General features: G+C 50.2%; 2 protein-coding genes across 2 annotated transcripts in view; one reads left to right on the plus strand and one right to left on the minus strand.

Annotated features, from left to right (window-relative positions):
* Nucleotides 1-24674, minus strand: part of NEMP1 (nuclear envelope integral membrane protein 1) — a 169854-nt gene that overhangs the window by 60226 nt on the left and 84954 nt on the right. The window lies entirely within an intron of this gene.
* The window catches only part of LRP1 (LDL receptor related protein 1), an 85176-nt gene continuing 77152 nt past the window's right edge, over nt 16651-24674 (plus strand). Inside the window, exon 1 of the mRNA XM_050747228.1 lies at nt 16651-17274. Coding sequence (XP_050603185.1) covers nt 17208-17274 — 67 coding nt within the window. The 5' untranslated portion in view covers nt 16651-17207. The remainder of the gene's footprint in view (nt 17275-24674) is intronic.

The raw sequence follows: 24674 nt of genomic DNA on the forward strand, positions 1-24674 counted from the left end.
ATTACCTCTGTAAAGACCCTGTAAGTGGGTCCTTCAAAATAAGGTCACATCCTGAGGTACTTGGGATTAGGACTTCAAGAGAATTTTTGAGGAACGCAACTCAGCCCATAACAGCATCTTGACCAGGCACAATGGCTCACACCTGTAATCCCAATACTCTGGGAGGCTGAGGCAGGAGGATTGCTGGAGGCCAGGAGTTCGAGACCAGCCTGGGCAACATAGCAACATCCCATGTCTATGAAAAAAATTTAAAACAAAATTAAAAACCAAAACATAAAAAAAAAAAAAAAAACCAGTGTCTTGACCATCACTCTTTAAAACTGAAGTAAAGGCCAGGCGCAGCGGCTCATGCCTGTAATCCTAGCACTTTGAGAGGCCGAGGTGGGTGGATCACCTGAGGTCAGGAGTTCGAGACCAGCCTGGCCAACATGATGAAGCCTCGTCTCTACTAAAAAACACAAAAAATTAACCGGGCACAGTGGCACGTGCCTGTAATCCCAGCTACCTGGGAGGCTGAGGCAGGAGAATCACTGGAACCCAAGAGGTGGAGGCTGCAGTGAGCTGAGATCATACCACTACACTCCATTCTGGGCAACAGAGCAAGACTCCATCTCAAAAAATAAAAAATAAAAATAAAAAAGTGAATAAAATTAAAAAATAAATATCAGAAGGCATCATGTGAAGTAAGGATAAGTATTGTTTAATTAAACTTTTGGGCCGGGCGCAGTGGCTCAAGCCTGTAATCCCAGCACTTTGGGAGGCCGAGACGGGCGGATCACGAGGCCAGGAGATCGAGAGACGATCCCGGCTAACACGGTGAAACCCCGTCTCTACTAAAAAATACAAAAAAACTAGCCGGGTGAGGTGGCGGGCGCCTGTAGTCCCAGCTACTCGGGAGGCTGAGGCAGGAGAACGGCGTAAACCCGGGAGGCAGAGCTTGCAGTGAGCTGAGATCCGGCCACTGCACTCCAGCCTGGGTGACAGAGCAAGACTCCGTCTCAAAAAAAAAAAAAAAAAAAAAAAAAAAAATTAAACTTTTGTTTCAGCTTTATATATGTATCTGAATTCTCTTTTTTTTTTTTTTTTTTTTTTTTGAGATGGAGTCTCCCTCTGTTGCCCAGGCTGGAGTACAGTGGCGTGATCTCAGCTCACTGCAACTTCCGCCTCCCAGGTTCAAGCAATTCTCCTGTCTCAGCCTCCCCAGTAGCTGGGACTACAGGCGCATGCCACGACACCCAGCTAATTTTTGTATTTTTAGTAGAGACACCATATTGGTCAGGCTGGTCTTGAACTCCTGGCCTCAGGTGATCCACCCACCTCGCTCTCCCAAAGTGCTGGGATTTACAGCCATGAGCCACCACTGCCCGCCCTATATGTATCTGAATTCTAAGTCATGATGTAAAACATACTTTTTAGTGCTGGTTGTGTAAAAAAGAAAAAAGCAATTCCAGCACTTTGGGAGGCCAAGGTGGGCAGATCACCTGAGGTAAGGAGTTCGAGATCAGCCTGGCCAACATGGTGAAACCCCATCTCTACTAAAAATACAAAAATTAGCCAGGCATGGTGGCACTGTCCTGTAGTCCCAGCTACTTGGGAGGCTGAGGCACGAGAATTGTTTAAACCCAGGAGGTGGAGGTTACAGTGAGCCAGGATCACACCACTGCACTTCAGCGACAGAGTGAGGGTCTGTCTCAATAATAATAATAATAATAATAATAATAATGGAAGCACAATTTGGATACTGGTGGCCACTACATGTTCCTTTGTATTGCTTTTTAATTATTTTGTGGGTACATCTTTCTTTTTTTTTTTTTTTTTTTTTTTTTTGAGACAGAGTCTTGCTCTGTCGCCCAGGCTGGAGTGCAGTGGCCGGATCTCAGCTCACTGCAAGCTCCGCCTCCCGGGTTCACGCCATTCTCCTGCCTCAGCCTCCTGAGTAGCTGGGACTACAGGCGCCTGCCACCTCGCCCGGCTAGTTTTTTGTATTTTTTAGTAGAGACGGGGTTTCACCGTATTAGCCAGGATGGTCTCGATCTCCTGACTTCGTGATCCACCCGTCTCGGCCTCCCAAAGTGCTGGGATTACAGGCTTGAGCCACCGCGCCCGGCCTGGGTACATCTTTCTTCCTCAACAATAACACAAGTTCAAGGAGGGCAAGGACTCATATTATACTGTACACACTGCTGTGCAGCAGCTAGAAAAGACAACATGCATTCTTGCTGATAAAGATACCAAGGGCTACAATTAACTGAGTGTCTCCTGTGTACTTGGTTCTGGGCTAAATGTTTTACACATAGTCTCCTATATAAGGACTAAACTGATTGATGGATTGATTGCTGGAGCTCAATACATTTCACAGACAAGACAGTTCAAGAACACTGAATAGTGGCCCGTGATTTGTGGAGGATGAGGGAAACGAGAAGGAGGTCACAAAAGAATTGTGGGAAGCTGCTGAGGGCCCCTAGCCAACTCTGTCTCCCAGGCCTTCACTGTTCTCCCCAAGTTTCCATCCATCTTCATACCAACTCATCATTTAATTAGGAAACACCTGTGCTCAAGGCCCCTCCCTTCTGCCTCTTCAGGCACTTGTTCCATTTATTATCCCCTTGATTCCCCAAATCTCCACCCTCCTGCTCTGTAGTTATGACAGCTCTATACTTTCAGCATAAAGCATGCCTGAATCCTTCTCTCTCTCTCTCTCTCTCTCTCTCATAGAACAGGGTCTCAATATATTGTCCAGGCTCTTGAACTCCTGAACTCAAGTGATCCTCCTGCCTCGACCTCCCAAAATGTTGGGATTACAGGCATGAGCCACCGTGCCCAGCCTGAAATGAATCTTGAAGGGACATAGGAATTATTCAGGCAAAGAACAAGAAGAGCATTGAGGCAGGAAGAAGGTTTAGTATATGCAAAGGCACGGATACCTGTGGGAGCATGGTACCTTCTGGGAACGGGTAGTAGTGGGCAATGGGGAGCATTAGAAGATTTAGACAGGTGGGTCATATGATAAGATTTAGTAGAGGGATCAGCCTAGCTGCAATGTGGAGGATGGATTTAAAAGATAAGTCCTGAAGCAAGGAGATCCATTCAGAAGGTTAATAACAACAGAGAGGGAGACAATACAGTTGAAGAGCAGAGGTGAAGCACTGTGGAATGGAGACTGGTTAGGAAGAAAAGTAAAGACACGGCCGGGCGCGGTGGCTCAAGCCTGTAATCCCAGCACTTTGGGAGGCCGAGACGGGCGGATCACGAGGTCAGGAGATCGAGACCATCCTGGCTGACACGGTGAAACCCCGTCTCTACTAAAAAATACAAAAAAAATAGCCGGGCGAGGTGGCGGGCGCCTGTAGTCCCAGCTACTCGGGAGGCTGAGGCAGGAGAATGGCGCAAACCCGGGAGGCGGAGCTTGCAGTGAGCTGAGATCCAGCCACTGCACTCCAGCCCTCCAGCCTGGGCGACAGAGCCAGACTCCGTCTCAAAAAAAAAAAAAAAAAAAAAAGAAAAGTAAAGACACGAGGGCCCAGTGTCAAAGGAAAGAAAGGCAAGAAACTGGAAGTCTCAACAGACTTAAAGACCAGGCTTCTTAGAGGCAAGGGAAAGAAAGAACTGTAAGGGTAGGATGTTGTGGTCAGAATCTAGGGAGTGAGATTTCAGTCCAGCTCTCCTGCAAGGGTGTGGTAAAGGTGGTGGCTATGAGAGTGAGTGGTTACAGCAACACAGAGGTAAGTCATTGGCGTCAAAGAGAATAAGGAACCAAGAGGCCAGGGTGTTGGCTGGACTACCTGCATGAGCACTGAAACCATCTGGGTTTGTGGAAAGCCTGAGGTGGACAGGAAGACAGTCGGCTGCTAAAGTCTTCAGAGAAGGCCAGGCGTGGTGGCTCATGCCTGTAATCCCAGCACTCTGGGAGGCTGAGGTGGGCAGATTGCTTGAGGCCAGGAGTTTGAGACCAGCCTGGGCAACATGGTGAACTGCTGTCTCTAGAAAAAATACAAAAATTAGCCTGGCATAGTGGTATGTGCCTGTAGTTCCAGTCATTGGGGAGGCTAAGGTGGGAGGATTCCTGAGCCCAGGATGTCAAGGCTGCAGTGAGCCATAATTGCACCACTGCACTCCAGCCTGGGCAACAGAGTGAGAGCCTGCCTCAAAAAAATAAAAATAAAATAAACAAAGCCTTCACAGAGTAAAGTGACCAGGACATCAGTGGATAACAGCAAAAATAATAACTAACACTTAGTGGGGCTTTATGTGTTGCTTCAATTCTTACTCTAAAATTGAAGCACTGTACTTTTTATCCTACAATAATAATATGAGCTAGAACTACGTGCCCAATACAGTAGCTACTAATCACTTGTGGCTATTTCAGTTTTAAAATTCAATGCCTCTGATGTATCAGCCATCTTTCAAATGTGAATAGCCATGTATGACTTGTGGCTACTATATTAGAACAGACATGGGGCATTTCCGTCATCACAGAAAATTCTATTGGATAGTGCTGATAACCTTCATTTTACAAATGAGGAAACTGTGGCATGGAAAGTTCAGCAACTTGCTCAAGGTTAAAGTGAGAGAGCTGGAATTCGAATCCATTTGGTTTGGCACCAGAACTGTTGCCCTTAAACCCTATGTTGCACATCCCAGTGGAAGGTGAAATAGCTGGTTCTTAAAGGAAGAGGAATTTGATATGACTATTGAGGCAAGCACTGGCGGTGCCTATTCAGCAGCCAAGCTTTTCTCCCTTGCTAGCAAAGTCTGGATTTCACACAGGTGTCTCCCTCCTATATATTCAGGAGATGAATCCAGTTGGCTTAGCCAATCATAGTATTTCTATTCCCTTGGCCAGTGACCCAATCCTGGTCAATAGGACTTAGGGGGCTTCTGGGGAAAGTTTTGTTCTTCTTCAGTGCCATGCTCACTTTTAGGATTGGAATAGCTGCAACCACATTGCAACTGGGAGGGGAGATACTACCAACCAATGAGGATAAAGTATGAGTGTGAAGAGGTGGAAAACCCTTGATGAATCAACCAGTCCTGGACCTGCTATAAAACTCCTCATTGTTCAGCCTGCTTTAATTGGGTCTTCCATTACTTGCTGTTAAATGCATCCCTAACTAAGACCATGGTGAAGCCACATGGCCATAGGAAATGGAGACTCCCAGGTGGGCTGCCTGCCTGTCTTCCCACTACCACCTGCCCTATACACTTGAGAGAGTAAGTGATACCTCATTAAAGGAAGAATGTTCTCAAGGAAGGATCAGGTTCCAGACAAGTCAAGAGGGGCAAGGATAATGTGAGCCAGGGGTGGCTCCAGGCTTCAAGCAAGAAGAGGGGTGGAGAGCAGTATAACAGTGTTAGGAAGAGAAAGGACTGGGCTGAGTGGAGAAGGATGGATGCCCATCAAGGCCTGCCGAGGATCACAGGATGTGAGCAATGGTGGAGTCAGCTGATCTCAAGGCTTCAAATGGAGCCCTCGGGCTGTCACAGGCTTACTGTGGTGAAGGGACCTTTACTTCACAGAAAGACAAAGTAGCCATCCTGGTGAATGGGCAAAGTCAAGCAGCTCTGGATGGAGTCAGCTGTGGTCAGGATTGTGCCTCTGCAAGGAAATCTCAGCTTTCTAATTACTGTCTTGCCTCTCTCCCTTCCCCTATGCAGTTACTCATATTCAGTCTTCTCTTCCTTACCTCCTCATTACACTGCCAGCTGGCTGCTGCCCCCACCAGTCATGAAACTGTCCTGGCCTATGTCACATACACCCTCCTAGGGGCCTTGAATGATGGCACATTCCTGTCTCTCTCTTGTTGAACCTCTCAGCAGTACTCAACACTGTTAGCCATTCTTGAGTAAGTTCTCCCCCAAGTACTTTTCATGATTCCTTTCTTGGTCTTCGGCCTACCTCTCTGGGTCCTTCCTCTCAGTCTCCTGTCTTCACGGGATACTCTTTCTGTGTGATCTCATCCACATTTGAGGCTCCACAGCCTGGGCAAGGCTACATAGTATGGTGATTAAAACCATGGTCGCTGGCAGACCACATGTGTTCAAATCTCTGCCCTACCAGGTGGTTGCTTTGTGATACCCAAACTTCTATCAAGATGTGGATCATTACCCTCACCCCAACCCACAGGGAAAGCTACTGTTCTGATTTTTTTTTTTTGAAACGGAGCCTTGCTCTGTCCCCCTGGCTGGAGTGTAGTGGGGCGATCTCGGCTCACTGCAAGCTCCGCTTCCCGGGTTCACGCCATTCTCCTGCCTCAGCCTCCTGAGTAGCTGGGACTACAGGCGCCCGCCACCGCGTCCGGCTAATTTTTTGTATTTTTAGTAGAGACAGGGTTTCACCGTGGTCTTGATCTCCTGACCTTGTGATCTGCCCACCTCGGCCTCCCAAAGTGCTGGGATTACAGGCGTGAGCCACCGCACCCGGCCTCTGATTTTTTTTAAAGCAGAGTAATGTAGGATGTACTTTTATGTCTGGTTTCTTTTCAGTAACATGTTTTGAGGTTCATCCATGTTGCTGCATGTATCCATAGTTCTTTCATTTTTGTTGCTGAGTAGTGTCCCATGGTGGATCTATACCACAGTTTGTTTATCCTTTTTCAAATGAAGGATACCTGAGCTATAGCCAGCTTTTGGCTACTGTGAAGAAAACTGCTATGAATATTCTATGTTCAAGTCTGTGTGTGAACATATGCTTTCATTTCTCTCGGATAAATAACTAGGAATAGAATTGCTGAGTCATAGGGTAGGTGTATGTGTAGTTTTATGAGAAACTGCTACATATTGTTCCAAATTGATAGTATACTTTACATTCCCACTAATGATGTATGAGAGTTCCAGTTGCTCTGTATTCCCACTAACATTTGGTACTGTCAGTTTTTTAAAGTTTAATCATTTTGGTGAGTATGGAGAGGTATCATACTGTGGTTATAATTTGCTTTTTTTTTTTTGAAACATAGTCTCACTCTGTCACCCAGGCTGGAGTGCAGTGGCACCATCTTGGCTCACTGCAAGCTCCGCCTCCTGAGTTCACGCCATTCTCCTGCCTCAGCCTCCCGAGTAGCTGGGACTACAGGCACCTGCCACCACGCCTGGCTAATTTTTTGTAATTTTAGTAGAGACAGGGTTTCACTGTGTTAGTCAGGATGGTCTCGATCTCCTGACCTCGTGATCTGTCCACCTCAGCCTCCCAAAGTGCTGGGATTACAGGCATAAGCCACCACGCCTGGCATAATTTGCATTTTCTGTTTCTTTTTTTTTTTTTTTTGAGACAGAGTCTCGCTCTGTCGCCCAGTCTGGAGTGCATTGGTGCGATCTCCGCTCACTGCAAGCTCCGCCTCCCGGGTTTATGCCATTCTCCTGCCTCAGCCTCCCAAGAAGCTAGGATTACAGGTGCCCGCCACCACGCCCGGCTAATTTTTTTGTATTTTTAGTAGAGACGGGGTTTCACTGTGTTTGCCAGGATGGTCTCAATCTCCTGACCTCGTGATCTGCCTGCCTCGGCCTCCCAAAGTGCTGGGATTACAGGCATGAGCCACTGTGCCCAGCCAATTTGCATTTTCTTAATAACTAAAGATACTGAGTTCTTTTCTTTTTCTTTTTTCTTTTTATTTTTGAGACAAGGTCTCACTCTGTTGCCCAGGCTGGAGCACAGTGGCACAATCACTGCTCACTGCAGCCTCAACCTTCTAGGCTCAAGCAATCCTCCTGCCTCAGCCTCTTGAGTAGCTAGGACTACAGGAATGCACCTCCATATCTAGATCATTTTTTATTTTATTTTTTATTTTTTTTTATTATTTTGAGACGGAGTTTTGCTCTCATTGCCCAGGTTGGAGTGCGATGGCACAATCTCAACTCACTGCAACCTCCACCTCCTGGGTTCAAGTGATTCTCCTGCCTCAACCTCCCAAGTAGCTGGGATTACAGGCGCCCACCACCACGCCCAGCTAATTTTTGTATTTTTAGTAGAGACATGGTTTTGCCATGCTGGCCAGGCTGGTCTCGAACTCCTGACCTCAGGTGATCCGCCCACCTCGGCCTCCCAAAGTGCTGGGATTACAGGCATGAGCCAGGGCACCTGGCCTCGAGTGCCTTTCATATGCTTATTGTCCATTCATTGGGCTGTCATTTTATTACTATACTATAGGAATTTTTAATATATCTCACATTCCTTTGTCCCTTCTCAGATCAATGTTTTGTCTATCTATTTGACTTACTCACGTTCATAATAACATTTTTTTTTTTTTTTTTTTAGTCAGGGTCTCACTCTGTCACTCAGGCTGGAGTGCAGTGGCACAATCATAACTCACTGCAGCCTCTAACTCCTGGGCTCAGGCAATTGTCTTTTCTCAGGATCTGGAGTAGCTGGGACTACAGGTGCACACCACCACACTCAGCTCATTTTAAAAATTTTTTGTAGTGACAGAGTCTAGCTTTTTTGGCCAGGCTGGTCTCAAACTCCTGGCCTCAAGCAGTCCTTCTACATCAGACTCCCAAAGTGCTGGGATTGCACGATAATGATGTCTTTTGACGAGCAAAAGTTTTCTATTTTGACGTTTCACTTATCAAGAAATTTATTTTATGTTATTGCTTTCTATAGCTTAAGAAGGGATTGCTTTCCTCCAAGTTATGAAGATACTCTGTGTTTTTGCCTAAAAGCTTTATGATTTTAGCATTTGTAGTTTAGGTCTATAATCAATCTTTTTTTTAGACGGAGTCTCACTCTGTCACCCAGGCTGGAGTGCAGTGGCGTGATCTCGGCTCACTCCACCCTCTACCTCCTGGGTTCAAGCAATTCTCCTGCCTCAGCCTCTTGAGTAGCTGGGATTACAGGCGCTCACCACCACATCCAGCTAATTTTTGTATTTTTATTTTATTTTATTTATTTATTTTTGAGAAGGAGTCTCGCTGTGACACCCAGGCTGGAGTGCAGTGGTGTGATCTCGGCTCACTGCAAGCTCTGCCTTCCGGGTTCACGCCATTCTCCTGTCTCAGCCTCCTGAGTAACTGGGACTACAGGTGCCCGCCACCACGCCCAGCTAATTTTTTGTATTTTTAGTAGAGACGGGGTTTCACCGTGTTAGCCAGGATGGTCTCGATCTCCTGACCTCGTGATCCGCCCACCTCGGCCTCCCAAAGTGCTGGGATAACAGGTGTGAGCCATCACGCCCAGCCTATGTTTTTAAATTAATTTTTTTTTTTTTTTGAGACAGAGTCTTGCTCTGTCATTCAGGCTGGAGTGCAGTGGTATGATCTCAGCTCACTGCAACCTCCATCTCCCAGGTTCAAGCGATTCTCCTGCCTCAGCCTCCTGAGTAGCTGTGATTACGGGCATGCACCAATACACCCAGCTAATTTTTGTATTTTTAGTAAAGACAGGGTTTTGCCATGTTGGCCAGGCTGGTCTTGAACTCCTGAGCCCAGATGATCCACCCACCTTGGCCTCCCAAAGCGCTGAGATTACAGGTGTGAGCCACCATGCCTGGCCTGTTAAGGTTTGTATTTTTAGTAGAAACAGAGTTTCACCATGTTGGCCAGGCTGGTCTTGAACTCCTGACCTCAGGTGATTTGCCCGCTTCAGCCTCCCAAAGTGTTGGGATTACAGGTGTGAGCCACCAGGCCCGGCCTGTAATCAATCTTGAATTAATTTTTTGCATATGGTGGGAGGTAGGGGTCAAGGTTCATTTATTTCTCCCATATAGATGTGAAGTTGTTCCAGAACTATTTATTGAACAGACATTCCTTTCTCCACTGGCTGGCTTTGACATCTTTGTCAAAATCAAATGACCTTTACAGTGGGGTCAGCAAGTTGGTGCAATAGGAAGTCCCACCTCTCATCCCCTTGCAGAAACACAGACTTAACAATTTGCTGATCAAAATACCTTTATGAGAAGTACAGAATCCAGTTGAGAAGTGTGGTACCCCAGACAAGTAGAGAGCTGAGAACAGTTGCACTGAGATGGATCCTGCATTCCTGGGTGTGGGAGTGGGGCTTTCCCAGCGATACCATCCTCCAGCAGTAAGAGACTTCCAATAGTCTGGTCTCAGACAGGTTCCAGCTCCGAGTAAAATTCCAGATCAATGGTGAAGAGGAATTTAAGAATGGATGCTGAAGCCAGGCATGGTGGCATGTGCCTGTAGTCCCAGCTACTTGGAAAGTTGACAGGGGAGAAGAGTTTAAGCCTGGGAGGTTGAGGCTGCAGTGAGCTATGACTCCAGCCTGGGCAACAAGAGCAAAACTCTGTCTTAAAAAGAAAAACGAAGGCTGTGCCTAGTCAACATTGAAGCAAGAATGCAGAAGTTGCACAGGGTGAGATAGGGATGAGCAGGGTGGAGGGGTGGTAAACACGAAGGAATTGCAATAAGAAATCGAACAACCATCTGATTTTTAAAAATTATGTTGAGATATTTGGGAAAAATGATGCATAGAAAACTAATCAAATGAAAAATAATAATTCCAAGATAAAAGTGTATAAAAGTAACATTATAAAATAATAAATGCATATATAATTTTTATTTAAGAAATCAAATGATTGTAAGTCTATTTCTGGTTCTCTATTCTGTTTCATGGATCTGTTTATCAGTTCTCATGCTAGCACCACATAGTCTTGATTACTGTCGCTTACAAGTCTTGAAATCAAGTAGCATAAATCCTCCAGCACTGATACATTTATTTTTCTTTTTGAGACAGGGTTGCACTCTGTTACGCAGGCTGGAGTGCAGTGGCATGATCATGGTTCACTGCAGCCTCAACCTCCTGAGCTCAAGCCATCCTCCCACCTTAGTCTCCTGAGTAGCTGGGCCTACAGATGCATGCCACCACAGCACTGGGATTTTTAAAAACTCCCCAGGTGATTCTAATGTGAGCCAAATTTTCTAGACTCAGAATTCTCTGTCACTATCTTTAGGCCTATACAGTTAACTGGTTAGTATACTAGATCCTACTTTTTAATTGTTTCTGAATCCTCTTCCTCTCCAGCTCTATCGCTCATGCATTAAGGACTTCACCAATTTCTCAACTGGCTCTACACTACTTTTAGAAAAAAATTCTAAGTCCTTACTGTGGCTAACATCACGCTTTGTGATTAGGCTTTCTGATACTTCATCTATCCCTCCCCTCAAAGTACCTTAAACGTCAGCTATCATACCATATTTGATGTTCTTCACATATTTTAAACTTCTCATGCCTCCAATGCCTTTGCCTACCATCCAGCCTAAAACACCCTTTCTTTTCGTTATCAGTTGTCATTTTCTTCCTCTCATTCAACATTTAGCTTGGCATCACCTGCTGCTTTCTCTCTTGACCACCTTGCCTGGAAGAGGTATCCTTCCTGGGTTCCCATGCCCTTCTGTGCATGCCTTCATCATGGGTGTTAAGGTACTGACTGTGTTGTCATTGTCTGTCACTTGTTGAGCACTCAGCTAACCTGCAAGCTTCTTGAAGGCTGAGACTGTGTGTTTCCCTTTCTTATCCCTAGTGCCTAGCAATGTACTTGCTTATACAAGGTACCTAATATTTTTATTAAGTGAATGAAATCCGGGCTTGGATCTGCACCATTATTTGGTGCAGATTCCTTACTCTCTCAGAAGATTCTTTTTTTTTTTTCTGAGACGGAGTCTCGCTCTGTCGCCCGGGCTGGAGTGCAGTGGCCGGATCTCAGCTCACTGCAAGCTCCGCCTCCCGGGTTCCCGCCATTCTCCTGCCTCAGCCTCCCGAATAGCTGGGACTACAGGCACCCGCCACCTCGCCCGGCTAGTTTTTTGTAGTTTTTAGTAGAGACGGGGTTTCACCGTGTTAGCCAGGATGGTCTCGATCTCCTGGCCTCGTGATCCGCCCGTCTCGGCCTCCCAAAGTGCTGGGATTACAGGCGTGAGCCACTGCGCCCGGCCTTTTTTTTTTTTTTTTTTTTTTGAGACGGAGTCTCGCTCTGTCGCCCAGGCTGGAGTGCAGTGGCTGGATCTCAGCTCACTGCAAGCCCCGCCTCCCGGGTTTATGCCATTCTCCTGCCTCAGCCTCCGGAACAGCTGGGACTACAGGCGCCCGCCACCTCTCCCGGCTAATTTTTTGTATTTTTTAGTAGAGACAGGGTTTCACCATGTTAGCCAGGTGGTCTCGATCTCCTGACCTTGTGATCCGCCCGTCTCAGCCTCCCAAAGTGCTGGGATTACAGGCTTGAGCCACCGCGCCCGGCCTCTATTTTCTTATACACACTGGAAATAACACCCATGACAAAAGGTAGACTTAAGTGAGCTGATACTGTAAATAAAGTCCACTGCGTGGGCCTGGGACATGGTAAGCGCTCAATAAATACCGGTCCTTCTCCCTCTCTCCGCCTGCCGTCAGACTTTTCCGAGATACCCTTCCTACGCACACTTCCTTAACTGACCACTAGGTGGTGCTAGCCTCTGGCTTGACATTCTGTTCCAGAGCTGCCCAATTAATGCCCCAGCCCAGGCCCTATTATACTTAGAAAAGGGAGTATTTTGTAATTTGCTGAGCGACCTGAAAAAGGAGATACCCTTTCCCCACACTAGCTTCTTTGCCCTAACCACCATTCCAGGTATCAATCATGAATTGCAGAGAATTCCTCCATGATTCCCTACTATTTTGGTTATAATCCCAACCCAAGAATTTGAAAATGCCTCTTAAGAACAGATGTGGGGAGGAAAAGAAGGCGCTGAGGCAGAGAGGATCAAACAATGAATGCTATAGGAGAAATAGAGGGAAGAAGATGCTTGAAGTCACATCCTGTTCCAGGGAAGGCAATTCTAGTCCTAACATTCCTTTTACAAATCAAGAGCCTCTCACGCTGGGTGGAAACAAAGAAGAAAAAGACATGGTTCCTGCCCTCAAGAAGTATATAGTCTAGTGGTGGATATAGAGCCCACAAAATAAAGTAATAAAGTGCTACACTCTGGATACTGAAGCTATCCTGAATACAAGTTTGGAACAGGAGAGATGGGCAGAGCGAGAATAACAGGAGGGCTTTTCTGAGGAGGGTAGAGGAGCAGGGGAACTGTATAATCAATGGCTCAGGTAGAAATATGCATTCTCAGCAGGGCGAGGTGGCTCACACCTGTAATCCCAGCACTTTGAGAGGCTAAGGTGGGTGGATCACCTGAGGTCAGGAGTTTGAGACCAGCCTGGCCAACATGGAGAAACCCCGTCTCTACTAAAAATACAAAAATGAGCCAGGCATGGTGACGGGCGCCTGTAATCTCAACTACTCGGGAGGCTGAGGCAGGAGAATAGTTTGAACCTGGGAGGCAGAGGTTGCAGTGAGCCGAGATCATGCCACTGCACTCCAGCCTGGGCAACAAAAGTGCAACTCCGTCTCAAAAAAAAAACCAGACATAAATATGCATTCTCTCACCTTACAGACATACCCTGAGCAGTTCACCTGCTGGAAATAACCCAAGTGCCCAACAATACCAGCAAATTATGGAACATCCAAGCAAGGAGATTCCAAGTAGCCAAGATAAAAGGGTAAGCTAAATGCGTTCATGCAATGTGGAAAGGGATCAAGCTAAGTTAATTGAAAAAAAGGCAACTTACAGAACAGTATATATCATATGAGTTCCTTTGTGGTTTTTTTTTTTTTGAGACGGAGTCTCGCTCTGTCACCCAGGCTGGAGTGCAGTGGCCGGATCTCAGCTCACTGCAAGCTCCGCCTCCTGGGTTTACGCCATTCTCCTGCCTCAGCCTCCCGAGTAGCTGGGACTACAGGCGCCCACCACCTCGCCCGGCTAGTTTTTTGTTTTTTTTTTTTTTTTGTATTTTTAGTAGAGACGGGGTTTCACCGTGTTAGCCAGGATGGTCTCGATCTCCTGACCTCGTGATCCGCCCGTCTCGGCCTCCCAAAGTGCTGGGATTACAGGCTTGAGCCACCGTGCCCGGCCCCTTTGTGGTTTTAAAGGATATTCACTTATATTTGTATATTACTGTTTTATTTATTTATTTATCTATTTATTTATTTATTTATTTATTTGAGAGAGGGTCTCCCTCTGTTGCTCAGGCTGGAGTACAGTGGCACGACCTCGGCTCACCGCAACCTCCACCTCCCGGGTTCAAGCGATTCTCGTGCCTCAGCCTCCCCAGTAGCTGGGATTACAGGTGTGCGTCACCATACCTGGCTCATTTTTGTATTTTTAGTAGAGATGGGGTTCCGCCATGTTGGCCAGTCTGGTTTCGAACTCCTGAAAAGTGATCTGCCTGCCTTGGCCTCCCAAAGTGTTGGGATTGCAGGCATGAGCCACCACACCTGGCCTGTATGTTACTGTTTTAAAAACTCTCCTGGCCAGGCACAGTGGCTCACACCTGTAATCCCAGCACTCTGGGAGCCTGAGGAGGGGAGATCACGTGGTCAGGAGTTCGAGAACAGCCTGGCCAACATGGTGAAATCCCGTCTCTACCAAAAATACAAAAACATTAGCTGGCATAGGCGTGTGCCTGTAATCCCAGCTACTCGGGAGGCCAAGGCAGGAGAATTGCCAAACCTGGGACGCAGAGGTTGTAGTGAGCCGAGATAAGGCCACTGCACTCCAACCTGGGCAACAGGGCAAGACTCTGGGGGCAGGGTGTGGGGGGGAAATTCTGCTGGTAGGGGAGACCTGAAGAACTGTTAATAGAAGTTACTCTAAGGGTGCAGCTGAAAAATGGGGGTGTGGAGAGCATCAAGTTTCCTTTTACTTTGTACCTTCCTGTACTTTTTTTAACCACTAGGTATTACTTTTTTTTTTTTTTTAACAATATAAAGTTAATACACATTCACATTCAGGATATAGCAGGGGATAGGAGGTTGCAGGTGAGAAGTGCATGCCGACTGAGGCCAGGTTTTGGAAGACCATGACTGAAGAGGAGTTCACATTTGACTCTGGTCTATAGACACCCACTAGAGTTTCCCCAGCAAGGAAGAGACACAGGGAGAGCAGTTTTTGGAAGAGTCACCTGACAGATGGGTAGGGGGAGGGAGGAAAGCCCCTTCAAGCCCTCTCAGGCTACATGTGGTTGCTCCAGATACCATTTTCCTTTCAAAGCTGTCAAGCTGTCCCAAGTCTGTTTCAACCTGATTTCACTTGAATCCCAATACTGGGAGGGGCCCTGGGAGAAACCTCAGAGGCATTTGGTGAGTCCCCACAGTGCGTCTCACACTGTGTTGGGCTATGGGAGCTGGATAAAAGGAGAAATAAGACCCTATTCTTGCCTGGAGCAACTCTCCAGCAGTGGAAATGGAGGAAATCTAAGATATATTTCAAAGGAAAAAAACGACAAGCCTGGAGCATAGCCTGGCAAGATTGGATATAGGAAGGAAAGGCCCCCTTGAGTTGGCAAAAAGTCTGAGGTTTCTAGCCCGGGAGACTAAAGGCAGGTGGCCACGGCGCTGAGCAAAGCCGGCTGGAAGAAGCTAAAGGTTGAGATCACTGTCATTAGGAGGCAAGTCCTTTGTGCTGCTCCTGTTTCTGCCAAGGACAGACTGGAGTGGGGATCTTTCTGTGACTAGAACGTAAAAGGGAGAATCGTCCCTCCTCTCCAGCGTCAATTTTTGGCAGCCGACGTCGTCTGCCCGGCTCCTTGAACTCTGACATGCAGACACCCAGAAAGTCAGACACTAAGGGAACAGCCATAAAACGCCGCCCAGAAGGGGGCAGTGGCCAGAAGCACGTTCACTGGCCCCTGGGAACCGCCCGGCGCCTGCCTTCTGCAAAGTATCATTCCCGTGTGGGCTGAGCCTGGGGACAAAGGTCCGGCACTCAGCAGACACCTTCTTGGAACCCGAGGCCTGGAAATGAAGGTCCAGAGTCCCTCATCTTATTCCAAATCCTGGCTCTAGGAATCTAGAACTCTGAATTGATGGCAAACCAGTCAGAAGGTATTAAAAAAAAAAAAAAAAAGCAGAAAAATAAATGAGCCCCGGCTTCTTGGGCGAAAGGGGGTGGCCCTTCCTCAACCCCACCCGCTGGTGACTCACCTCCCTCCAAACCAGGGCCTGCCCCTCCCGTGCCCAGGGCTGGGCGAGCAGGGTGGGCGGGTACTAAGGTGGGCTCCATCCCCGAGTCCCACGCGGGAGGACAAGCTCCGGCGTGTCCCCGCGGGTGTCCCTGTTTACTCCGAGCCCTGGAGCAAGGTGGGGGCGGGTCCTCTCGGTCCCTCCCCCACCCCGCCCCCTCCTCCGCAGGCCCCAATCCCAGTCCGGTCTTCCAAAGTCTCCAAATCAAAGCTCAGCCTTTCCCTGCACCTTCCCCGCGGACTGGCTGCCCCTGTCCCCACCCCGGGCAGAGGAGGCACCTTCAGGGTTCCCCTAGAAAATCGGGCCTCGGCCCAGACCACCGAGTCCCGGACGCCCCCGGAGGGAGCCTGAAATCTAGAGTATGACACTGAGTTTCAAAGGGGAGCCGCTCAGCTCTCCGCCCACTGCCCAATCCCACCCTCGGCCCCTTCAGCTCTCTGGAGCACCAGGGATGAGGGTCCAGCCAGGGGAGAGGGCGCCCCAGGCCCCAAACTAGCTAGCGAGTCCGCGGGACCCCCACGCTCGGACCGCTTTCCAGAACTCCTAACCCTGTCGCGGGTCCGCGTCCCCCTCCCCCGGGCAGCGCGTCAAACCGGCGCATGCGCACTCACCGGATTGCCGCGTAGCTCTTTCTCCCCCCCACCAACCTTTTTTCTTTCCCCGCCCCTTCCCTCCCTCCCTCCTCTACCCGTCCCCTCCCTCTCCCCCATCAGCCCCCTCCTCGGCACTTCAGTCCGGGGAACAGCGGTGCGAGCTCCAGGCCCATGCACTGAGGAGGCGGAAACGAGGGGAACCCCCAGAGCTCCATCAAGCCCCCTTGAAAGGCTCCCCTACCCGGTCCACGCCCCCCACCCCCCTCCCCGCCTCCTCCCAATTGTGCATTTTTGCAGCCGGAGGCGGCTCCGAGATGGGGCTGTGAGCTTCGCCCGGGGAGGGGGAAAGAGCAGCGAGGAGTGAAGCGGGGGGGTGGGGTGAAGGGTTTGGATTTGGGGGCAGGGGCGCACCCCAGTCAGCAGGCCCTCCCCAAGGGGCTCGGAACTCTACCTCTTCACCCACGCCCCTGGTGCGCTTTGCCGAAGGAAAGAATAAGAATAGAGAAGGAGGAGGGGGAAAGGAGGAAAAGGGGGACCCCCCAATTGGGGGGGGTGAAGGAGAGAAGTAGCAGGACCAGAGGGGAAGGGGCTGCTGCTTGCATCAGCCCACACCATGCTGACCCCGCCGTTGCTCCTGCTGCTGCCCCTGCTCTCAGCTCTGGTCGCGGCCGCTATCGACGGTGAGTGAGATTCCGCGTCCCCCTTGGACCCCTGGGGGCACCCTCTCCCCAGCCCCCACTCCTGCATACGGATGGGGAAGGGAGACGCGGGAGGGGGTGCCTTTTGTTATCCCAGTCCAGCTGACACAGCAGCGGCCCGACTGGGGGCGGGGATGGGGGTCCGATTTGGGGGTGGGGGCCCTGGGCAAGTGATGCTTCCGGGGCCCCCCAGCACAAACAAAGACCAGAGGCCTGGGTACAGAGAAGAGGGATCCCCATTTTTCTGATCCTGGGGAGGAGAGGCCTTCTTTTCCTATCTCTGTTCGGGGAGGGCCTCCGCCTCCCCTACATCCTCCAACCCCCCCACCCCCCATCTGAATTGTGAAGGAATCCGGATTTGCAATGTTCGTCTGCAAAAGGGGGTGGGGGTGGGGTGGGGGGGCTTTTTGCAGTGACCTCTGTAGCTCGAAGGGGGAGCCAGGCCAGGGGTACCCTGCTGGGCACAGGGCAGGCAGGCCCGGGAAGGCTGTGGATGGGGAGAGGGAGGGCCCCCTGCTTGGGCTGAAATGGACCCCAGAGCCCCGGCTGGAGGCCTGGGTGCTGAAGTGGGCTCTTCCCCCTCTCAGGGCCTCTGTCAGTGGCCTGGGGTAGGGCTGTGTTGGGGGGCAGAGAGGGGGAGCTCGCCATACTATGTGACTTTGAATTTTCCTTCTTAATTCCTGGGAGCTTTGAGATGAAAAAACGTCAGATGTCATCATTGGGGAAGGGGACTGGAGAATGGCCTGGAATGCTGGGGTAGGAGGGTGGGGGAGGCTGCCTTCTCCCTGACTTCTGGCTTCATCACAGTTGGATTGGAAGGAGAGCTGGAGGTTGGATGGGGATTATGACTGTGCCCCCACACTCCTTTAGTAAATGGGTTTATTCCCTGCACCCCTCCAAGCCCAAAATCCCATGTATACACATTTTGTATATTGCAGTTAGGCTTAGGCTAGAACTGCATCCTTTTGGGGAAATGGGGTGCCTCTCTTCCCTTTTCTTGTCAGCTGTTTTTTTTCTCTTACTTGTGAGTCACTGGTTCAAGTCTTGCCCAAGCTTTAAGCATTAAGCTGGGGTCATGGGGTTGGGCTGGGCTAGGTCCCTGATTTGAGACGGGGTGGGATCTCATCCCTTCCTGTCATCTTAGCCCTCTCATCCAAAGACAAAACTGGGCCCAATACCATCATACACCCCCTCCTCTGTCCTGCCAGAGTGGGATTGGGAAAGTTTTTCTCAAACCAGATTATCTCCCTCCCTCTCCCTAACTTGCTTCAATTGGGGGAGGAGACTTACAGGGTCAGGAAGCAGCTGTGCCCCCAAAAAACATATTTAGTGGCCCTCAGTTGTGCCCTCTTGGGGACTGTCTACCCCCCACCCCCACCCCACCAATTATCTGCCCCGGAGTAGGAGAGGAGCTTTGCCTGAATATCCTCCACACATCGCACAGCCAGTCATTATCTGTGCATAACTCCTGTCATTATCATGTGTTTTTCTCTTGTTTTCAGCCCTGTGAGGTGAGAAGGGAAACTGAGGCAGGGAGATTGGCGTTGCAACCACTTCTGAGAGGAATAGAAAAAAAAACTGAGAGAGAGAGAGACCCATCAGAAGCCCCATGAAGGAGGGTGGCTAGAGTTAGGCAGAAGCAAGAGGGTTTCTGTGGAGAGCAAGGAAGGTCAGGAAGGGACCCCAGATAGTGTCACTCCCAGGGCCCTAAAGGAGTTCTATTTGCCACACCAAGTTAGTGGAAGAGAGAGACTGGACATGTTCTCCTTATCTCCCTACCCTTTCTTAAAATGTTCACCCATACCCCCTCTGTATCTCCAGCTCAGATCAAACTATCTGAAACCCCAGGAGAGGACCCCTCCCGAAACACACACCAGTGGTTCTGCCTTGGGAGTGGGAATATAAATAATCAGCTCCACCCCACTCTTGGGTACAGGGTGGTGAGAAAGGAGAATTGCACAGAAATGTAAGTTCAACTCCATCCAGAGGCAGCCTAGAGGATCCCTTATCCCTAACCCCTGCCCTCTTGCCTCGGGGTCCATCAACACTGAACTTTCTTGTTTACTTTCCAGAGAATGAAAATGACCCAGCTCACCTGACTTAGTATGTAATCTTCCTCCTGCTATCACAGCCTTGCTGCTTTCTCTCCAGGGCAGCAATCCTAGGGGCTTTCCTACCTCTTCTACTTTCTCTTCTATGTCTGAATCTGCCTCCGGGGTCCCCTGCCCTTTGGGGAGTAACATCACTCCCCACTAGTGACAAAATTGAGTGTACCTGCTGCTGGAGAGATTGGAGAAAGATGGGGTGGAGAATGGGAAGAGGGACTATTGAGGGCCCTGCTGAGATTGGGGAACATTTTCTAGTGGGGAGGGTACCCCCAGACAGATACAGCTCAGAGAATAAGGCTGACTTCCTCCCTCCCTTTTTCCTGACCTTTCTCCACCCACCCCCTTGAGCCAGCATATTACCAGTTACTAGAGTAGGTACAGTGGAAGTGAGTTACGAAGCTGGGGTGTTAGCGTCCTGGATCCCTGAGAGAGTTCCAAACTCCTTTCTCCCTGATCAGACTCACATCCTAAACGTCTCCCTTTGCCTCACTGTCTTTTAAAGCAAGAATGTGTAAGAAATTCATTTTGGGGTTGGAGGGATATTTTGATGTTTAGGGCTGCTTCACTAGACATCTTTTTCTTCCGATCTTGTTCTCTTGTTCTCTCTCCTCTCTTCATTTTCTCCATTTTTTTTTTTAACCCTCAACCACCCTTCCATCACTGAGCCTCCCAAAGGATGACAGCCCAGGTTCTGGCCAGTCAGTTCCTGTCCAGATGCCCCCATTCTTCAAAACCCCTTCCTTACCTTTTGGGAAGCCCTTCCTTACTCAAGTCTAACTCTCTCTCTCCTCCTGCTGCAGTGTGAGCCCTTGCACATCAGAACCCCAAAGCCTAGTTTTATTCCCTCCCAGTACTCTCTTCTCAGGGTCCTCCTTGCTCCTTAGACTCTCTACCTTTCAGGTCCTCCAGCTCTGGGTGTGGGCTTATTGCTCTTGAGGCATCTGGGTGCAGTTGAACGGTACTGTGGGAAGGCCCCTGACTTGGTGGTGCTGGATTTGAGCGGTAGAGAACCTGCCTCCCCCTTCTGTCCCAGATTTCAGCCTGGTTAGCAGGATCCTGCATTGTTTGGAGAAGGAAGCAGTTGGCTTTGGAGTGTTTCCGGTGCGATGGCCTCAGGCACCAATATAAACCCTCCCTGGGAAGGAGGTGAGGGGTGTATGTGGAGAGTGGTCCCTCTTGCTCCCCCAAGGGAGATGAGAGCCTCTCCCCCCAGGCCTTAGCTTCCCTGATGGAAGACCTCCATTTTCCTTCCTCCTTTCTACCCTTCTGACTCCAGGGGTGGTAGTGGTCCCTATTCTGGGTCTCCCTTGCATCCGGCACTGCCTAGGACCGACACTGTCTCTCCAAGCTAGGACAGATCTTGCTCCCACCCTACCCTAGGCCCAATGGAGTAGTCATTCTCTGGGTTCATCCCAGGACAACTGTGTCATCGCCTTGGCAATTTCTGGACTGAGCCCCCTTCCTGGCTTTTCTGCCTGTCTGTCTGTCTTTCTGTCTGTCTCTCATTAGTGTGCACTGTCTTGGCTTTTTAGAAACTCTGTCTCTCACCCTCTCGGTTCATCTCTTACTGCCAAACCTTTGTGACATTATCTGCCCTTCTTTCTGCGTCTCTGTAACTTGTCTTATTTTTCTCTGCCTATCTCCATTTACCCACATCTAGGCCTCTTGGTATCCCAAAAGCTTCTTGGGAGCAAGAGTCTCTTGAGGCTTTCCCACTTACCCCCTAGCTCCCTCCCCTCTGTTTTGGCTATTTTTCCCCCTTCCTGGCCAGACCCAGTGTCCAGTTCAGCACCAAAAGTTTCCTCTCCACTTTCCTCCGACTTCCTCTTTCTTCTTCCCCCTCCACTAATTTGGGGAATAGGTTTTGGAGAGAATGTTTCTGGAAGAAAAGAACTTGATACCCTTTGTGGGCTAGGAGGGAGAAAGGAGGTATTTCAGAAGGAAGGAGGGAGGTTAGACTTCTGGCAGAACTTCCTCCTGACCAGGAGCCTAAGAACTGGAGAAAAATGTAAGGAGTGAGTCAAGAGCTTGGAGCTTTTACTCTGGTGAGCATAAGCCGTGTGTGGCTGGGGTGGGGGGAGAAGGAGGGGAGGCTTAGAAATGCCTGGTGAGTGATATGGTGACCTCTGGAGGCCTTCTAGGGGTCTGGCTTTTATTTGTGGGGAAAGGAAAAGCTGGTGGGGGAGGTCACGGGTCAGGCTAATGTCCTGCTGCGTCAATATTGACTCAGAATGGAAGCGGAGACCCTTCCCCTCCCCTGGCTGTCCAAGCCACCCTGTCTGTCTGTCTGTCCAGGCCGCAAAGCAGAGGCCCAGACTCAGGAATGACAAAAATGTGTCTGAGCCTCAGGAAGGAGCCACCGGGCAACACCCAAAATACATAAAATTCAATGAAAACCTCTCGGTTTGGGTTTGGGAGGCCCTTGCTGCCCCACCCCCATAGGGTTGAAAATTCAGATTCCTGCAGGCTCTGTCCCCGCCCCCTTGAGCATCCTCCCCCAACTCTGTTCCCTTAGCTATATCATGTGGTTCCCTTTCGAAAACCCCCCTCTCACCTATCTCAGAGGGGAGCCTATCTCTCCTTCTGCTGTGTCCACTCTTAAAAAGGGCCCCAAGGGTCCCTGTCATGCTTTTGCAGTCCCTGAGTCTGCTTGTCCTTTAAGAAGCACCTCTAAGGTCTTAGCTCTCTTCCTCGCCCTTGCCCTCGCTCCCTCAAGGGGTATCAAAGGATGGGTTCCCCTCCTCTGGAGAAGACTCCTTCAGGGTTGGACTTCGCTGTCACCTTCTCTGGCCAGGAATTCTCACCCCACTTCCCCACCCCTAAGGTCCCAGAATGGGACAGAGGATGACAGCCAAGGCTCAAGCAGGGCAGTGGGGTCTGTGTTGTGTCTGGACGCACACCCAACTCTACACCTCCTGCCCTGGCTTCAGTTTGGTGGCCCTGGGGGCCATGGCTGGGCTGGGTGCCTGGGTTTGGGGGGGTGGGGCAGGGTGTTGGCCAAGTTAGCATGGCAGTCACATTCATCTTCAGGCAAAGCTGAGAACAGACGGCCCCTGTGTCCTGGTGTTCTTCCTCCAAACTCGCTCTCTCTCCTTCCTCTGTAGTTCTCTCCTCCTTCTTCTCCTGCCTGTCTTCCCCTTCCTCTGTCCCATTCTTGCTCCTCTCTCTCTCCTCTGTGCCCTCCCCTCCTCTCTGAGGAGCCCTGAAGGCCACCCCTCATAATCCTCTCCCCACTGCCAGGGCCAGAGAACGACAGCGTGCTCCCTGTAATTTCCCTTCCTTGTTTTTTGTTTTTGTTTTGTTTTGTTTTTGAGACAGAATCTCACTCCATCACCCAGGCTGGAGTGCAATGGCACAATATCTGCTTACCGCAACCTCCGCCTCCCGCTAATTTTTGTATTTTTAGTAGAGACGGGGTTTCACCATGTTGCCCAGGCTGATCTCGAACTCCTGACCTCAAGTGATCTGCCCATCTCCGCCTCCACCTCCCAAAGTACTGGTACTACAGGCGGGAGCCACTGCGCCCAGCTGGTTTCCTTCCTTCCTTCCTTCCTTCCTTCCTTCCTTCCTTCCTTCCTTCCTCTCTCACTCCCTCCCTCCCTCCCTTTCTTTCTTTCTTTTCTTTCTTTATCTTTCTCTCTCTGTTGCCAGGCTGGAGTGCAGTGGTGCGATCTCAGTTCGCTGCAAGCTCCGCCTCCCTGGTTCACCTGCCTCAGCCTCCCAAGTAGCTGGGACTACAGGTGCCCACCACCACGCCCAGCTAATTTTTTGTATTTTTAGTAGAGACGGGGTTTCACCGCGTTAGCCAGAATGATCTCGATCTTCTGACCTCATGGTCCGCCCGCCTTGGCCTCCCAAAGTACTGGGATTACAGGCGTGAGCCACCATGCCTGGCCTGGTTTCCTTTCTTAACCTGGCTCCATTCCATGGCCAATGAGGAAACCACCTGCTCAGTTACCGTCACTCTGTGCCTCAGCTCCCTCATGTGTGAGATGGGGGTTGCAAGGGCACCCACCTCACAGGGTTGTAGGAACTAAGTGAGTTAATAGTTACTGTATTTCCAATCAGTGGCTGGTGGTTAGCAAGGTGAAAGGGTTAGCTCCTATCAGTCATGGAGACCGCCAGGTTCTCTCATGCGGGCCAGGAGGTGGGAAGGCCTTAGCGCGATGTTGTTCTCTCATCTAAACTGCAGGCCGCAAAGGTGGGTTTTCTGGGTGCTGGATTCAGACACAGAAGGCTCTGCTGAGGGGAGTGGGGTTGGCTTTCCCTCTAAGCAGATGATAAGTGTCCTACCCCACCCCCATCACGGCTCCCTCCCAGCTCTGAGTGAGGCTTCCCTTGGCTGTGTAGACTGCCCCAAAGTCGTTTATTTGTTTCTTTCTTCCCTCTCCCGCTGAAGGAAATCAAAGACAGGCCTTAGCCTTCTCACTCCAGATTCCTGGGGCCTTCAACATCAGCCCTGACAGGAAGTTCTTTCACGTATCTCTCTGCAATCCTTGTGCTGGCCAGGCCCTCAGGAGATGTGGCCCCCTCCCCTGGTGCTGCTGTGGGATAGGGGCCTGGTCCCTCCTCTTCCTTTCACTTGCCCCATCCCCCATCCCCTCCCTGCAAGAGCACATCTGGTTTGTGAATCTCTCTCATTCCAGCTTTTGGAGTTTGCCAGCTGCTGTTTCCTCTGTGGAGTTCAGGCCAAAAATGGGGGTGGGGGACAGCGGGGGGACTCAGTGAAGGCTAAAGGAGGGGGCACCATGGCTGGGATGTGAAATGGAGGGGAGGTTAGGTGACCACCCGGTGACCTCAGGCCTTGGCTGTGTACTCTGCCCCTGGGAGGAGCCAGGGCATGGACCAAGTCCCAGGTGGGTGGCACGGGGGGTCTGTTTCTGGGCTCCAAACATCCCATCTGCCTCTGAGTCCCATTCCAGCCCCCCTCTTCCCCCTCAGCCGGCCACGGCTGGTCAGGGGAAGCGGACAGTTCTCCGGCATGCTAACTAGGCTGGCGGGCTGTGTTTCCCGGGAAGACCTCACAGCTGGCCCAGTGGGGCAATGAACTCAGCATTATCCACCTCCTCAAGGGGCCTTTATTCCAGGCTCAGGGTGGGGGCCAGGAGAGGGGGGCTGAAGGGGGAGCCTGGCTAGGCCATCCTTGATGTGTTTCCTGAACTCGGTCATTTTGGCCAGGGGCCTGAGTGCGATCCCCCCTGCCAGCGGTGGGGGTTAGGAGGGAGGACATCTCGGTGTGGCTCCCATCAGACTCCCTCCCTCCTCTGAACCCCC

The sequence above is a fragment of the Macaca thibetana genome, chromosome 11, assembly GCF_024542745.1.
Source record: "Macaca thibetana thibetana isolate TM-01 chromosome 11, ASM2454274v1, whole genome shotgun sequence".
NCBI classification, from domain to species: Eukaryota; Metazoa; Chordata; class Mammalia; order Primates; family Cercopithecidae; genus Macaca; species Macaca thibetana.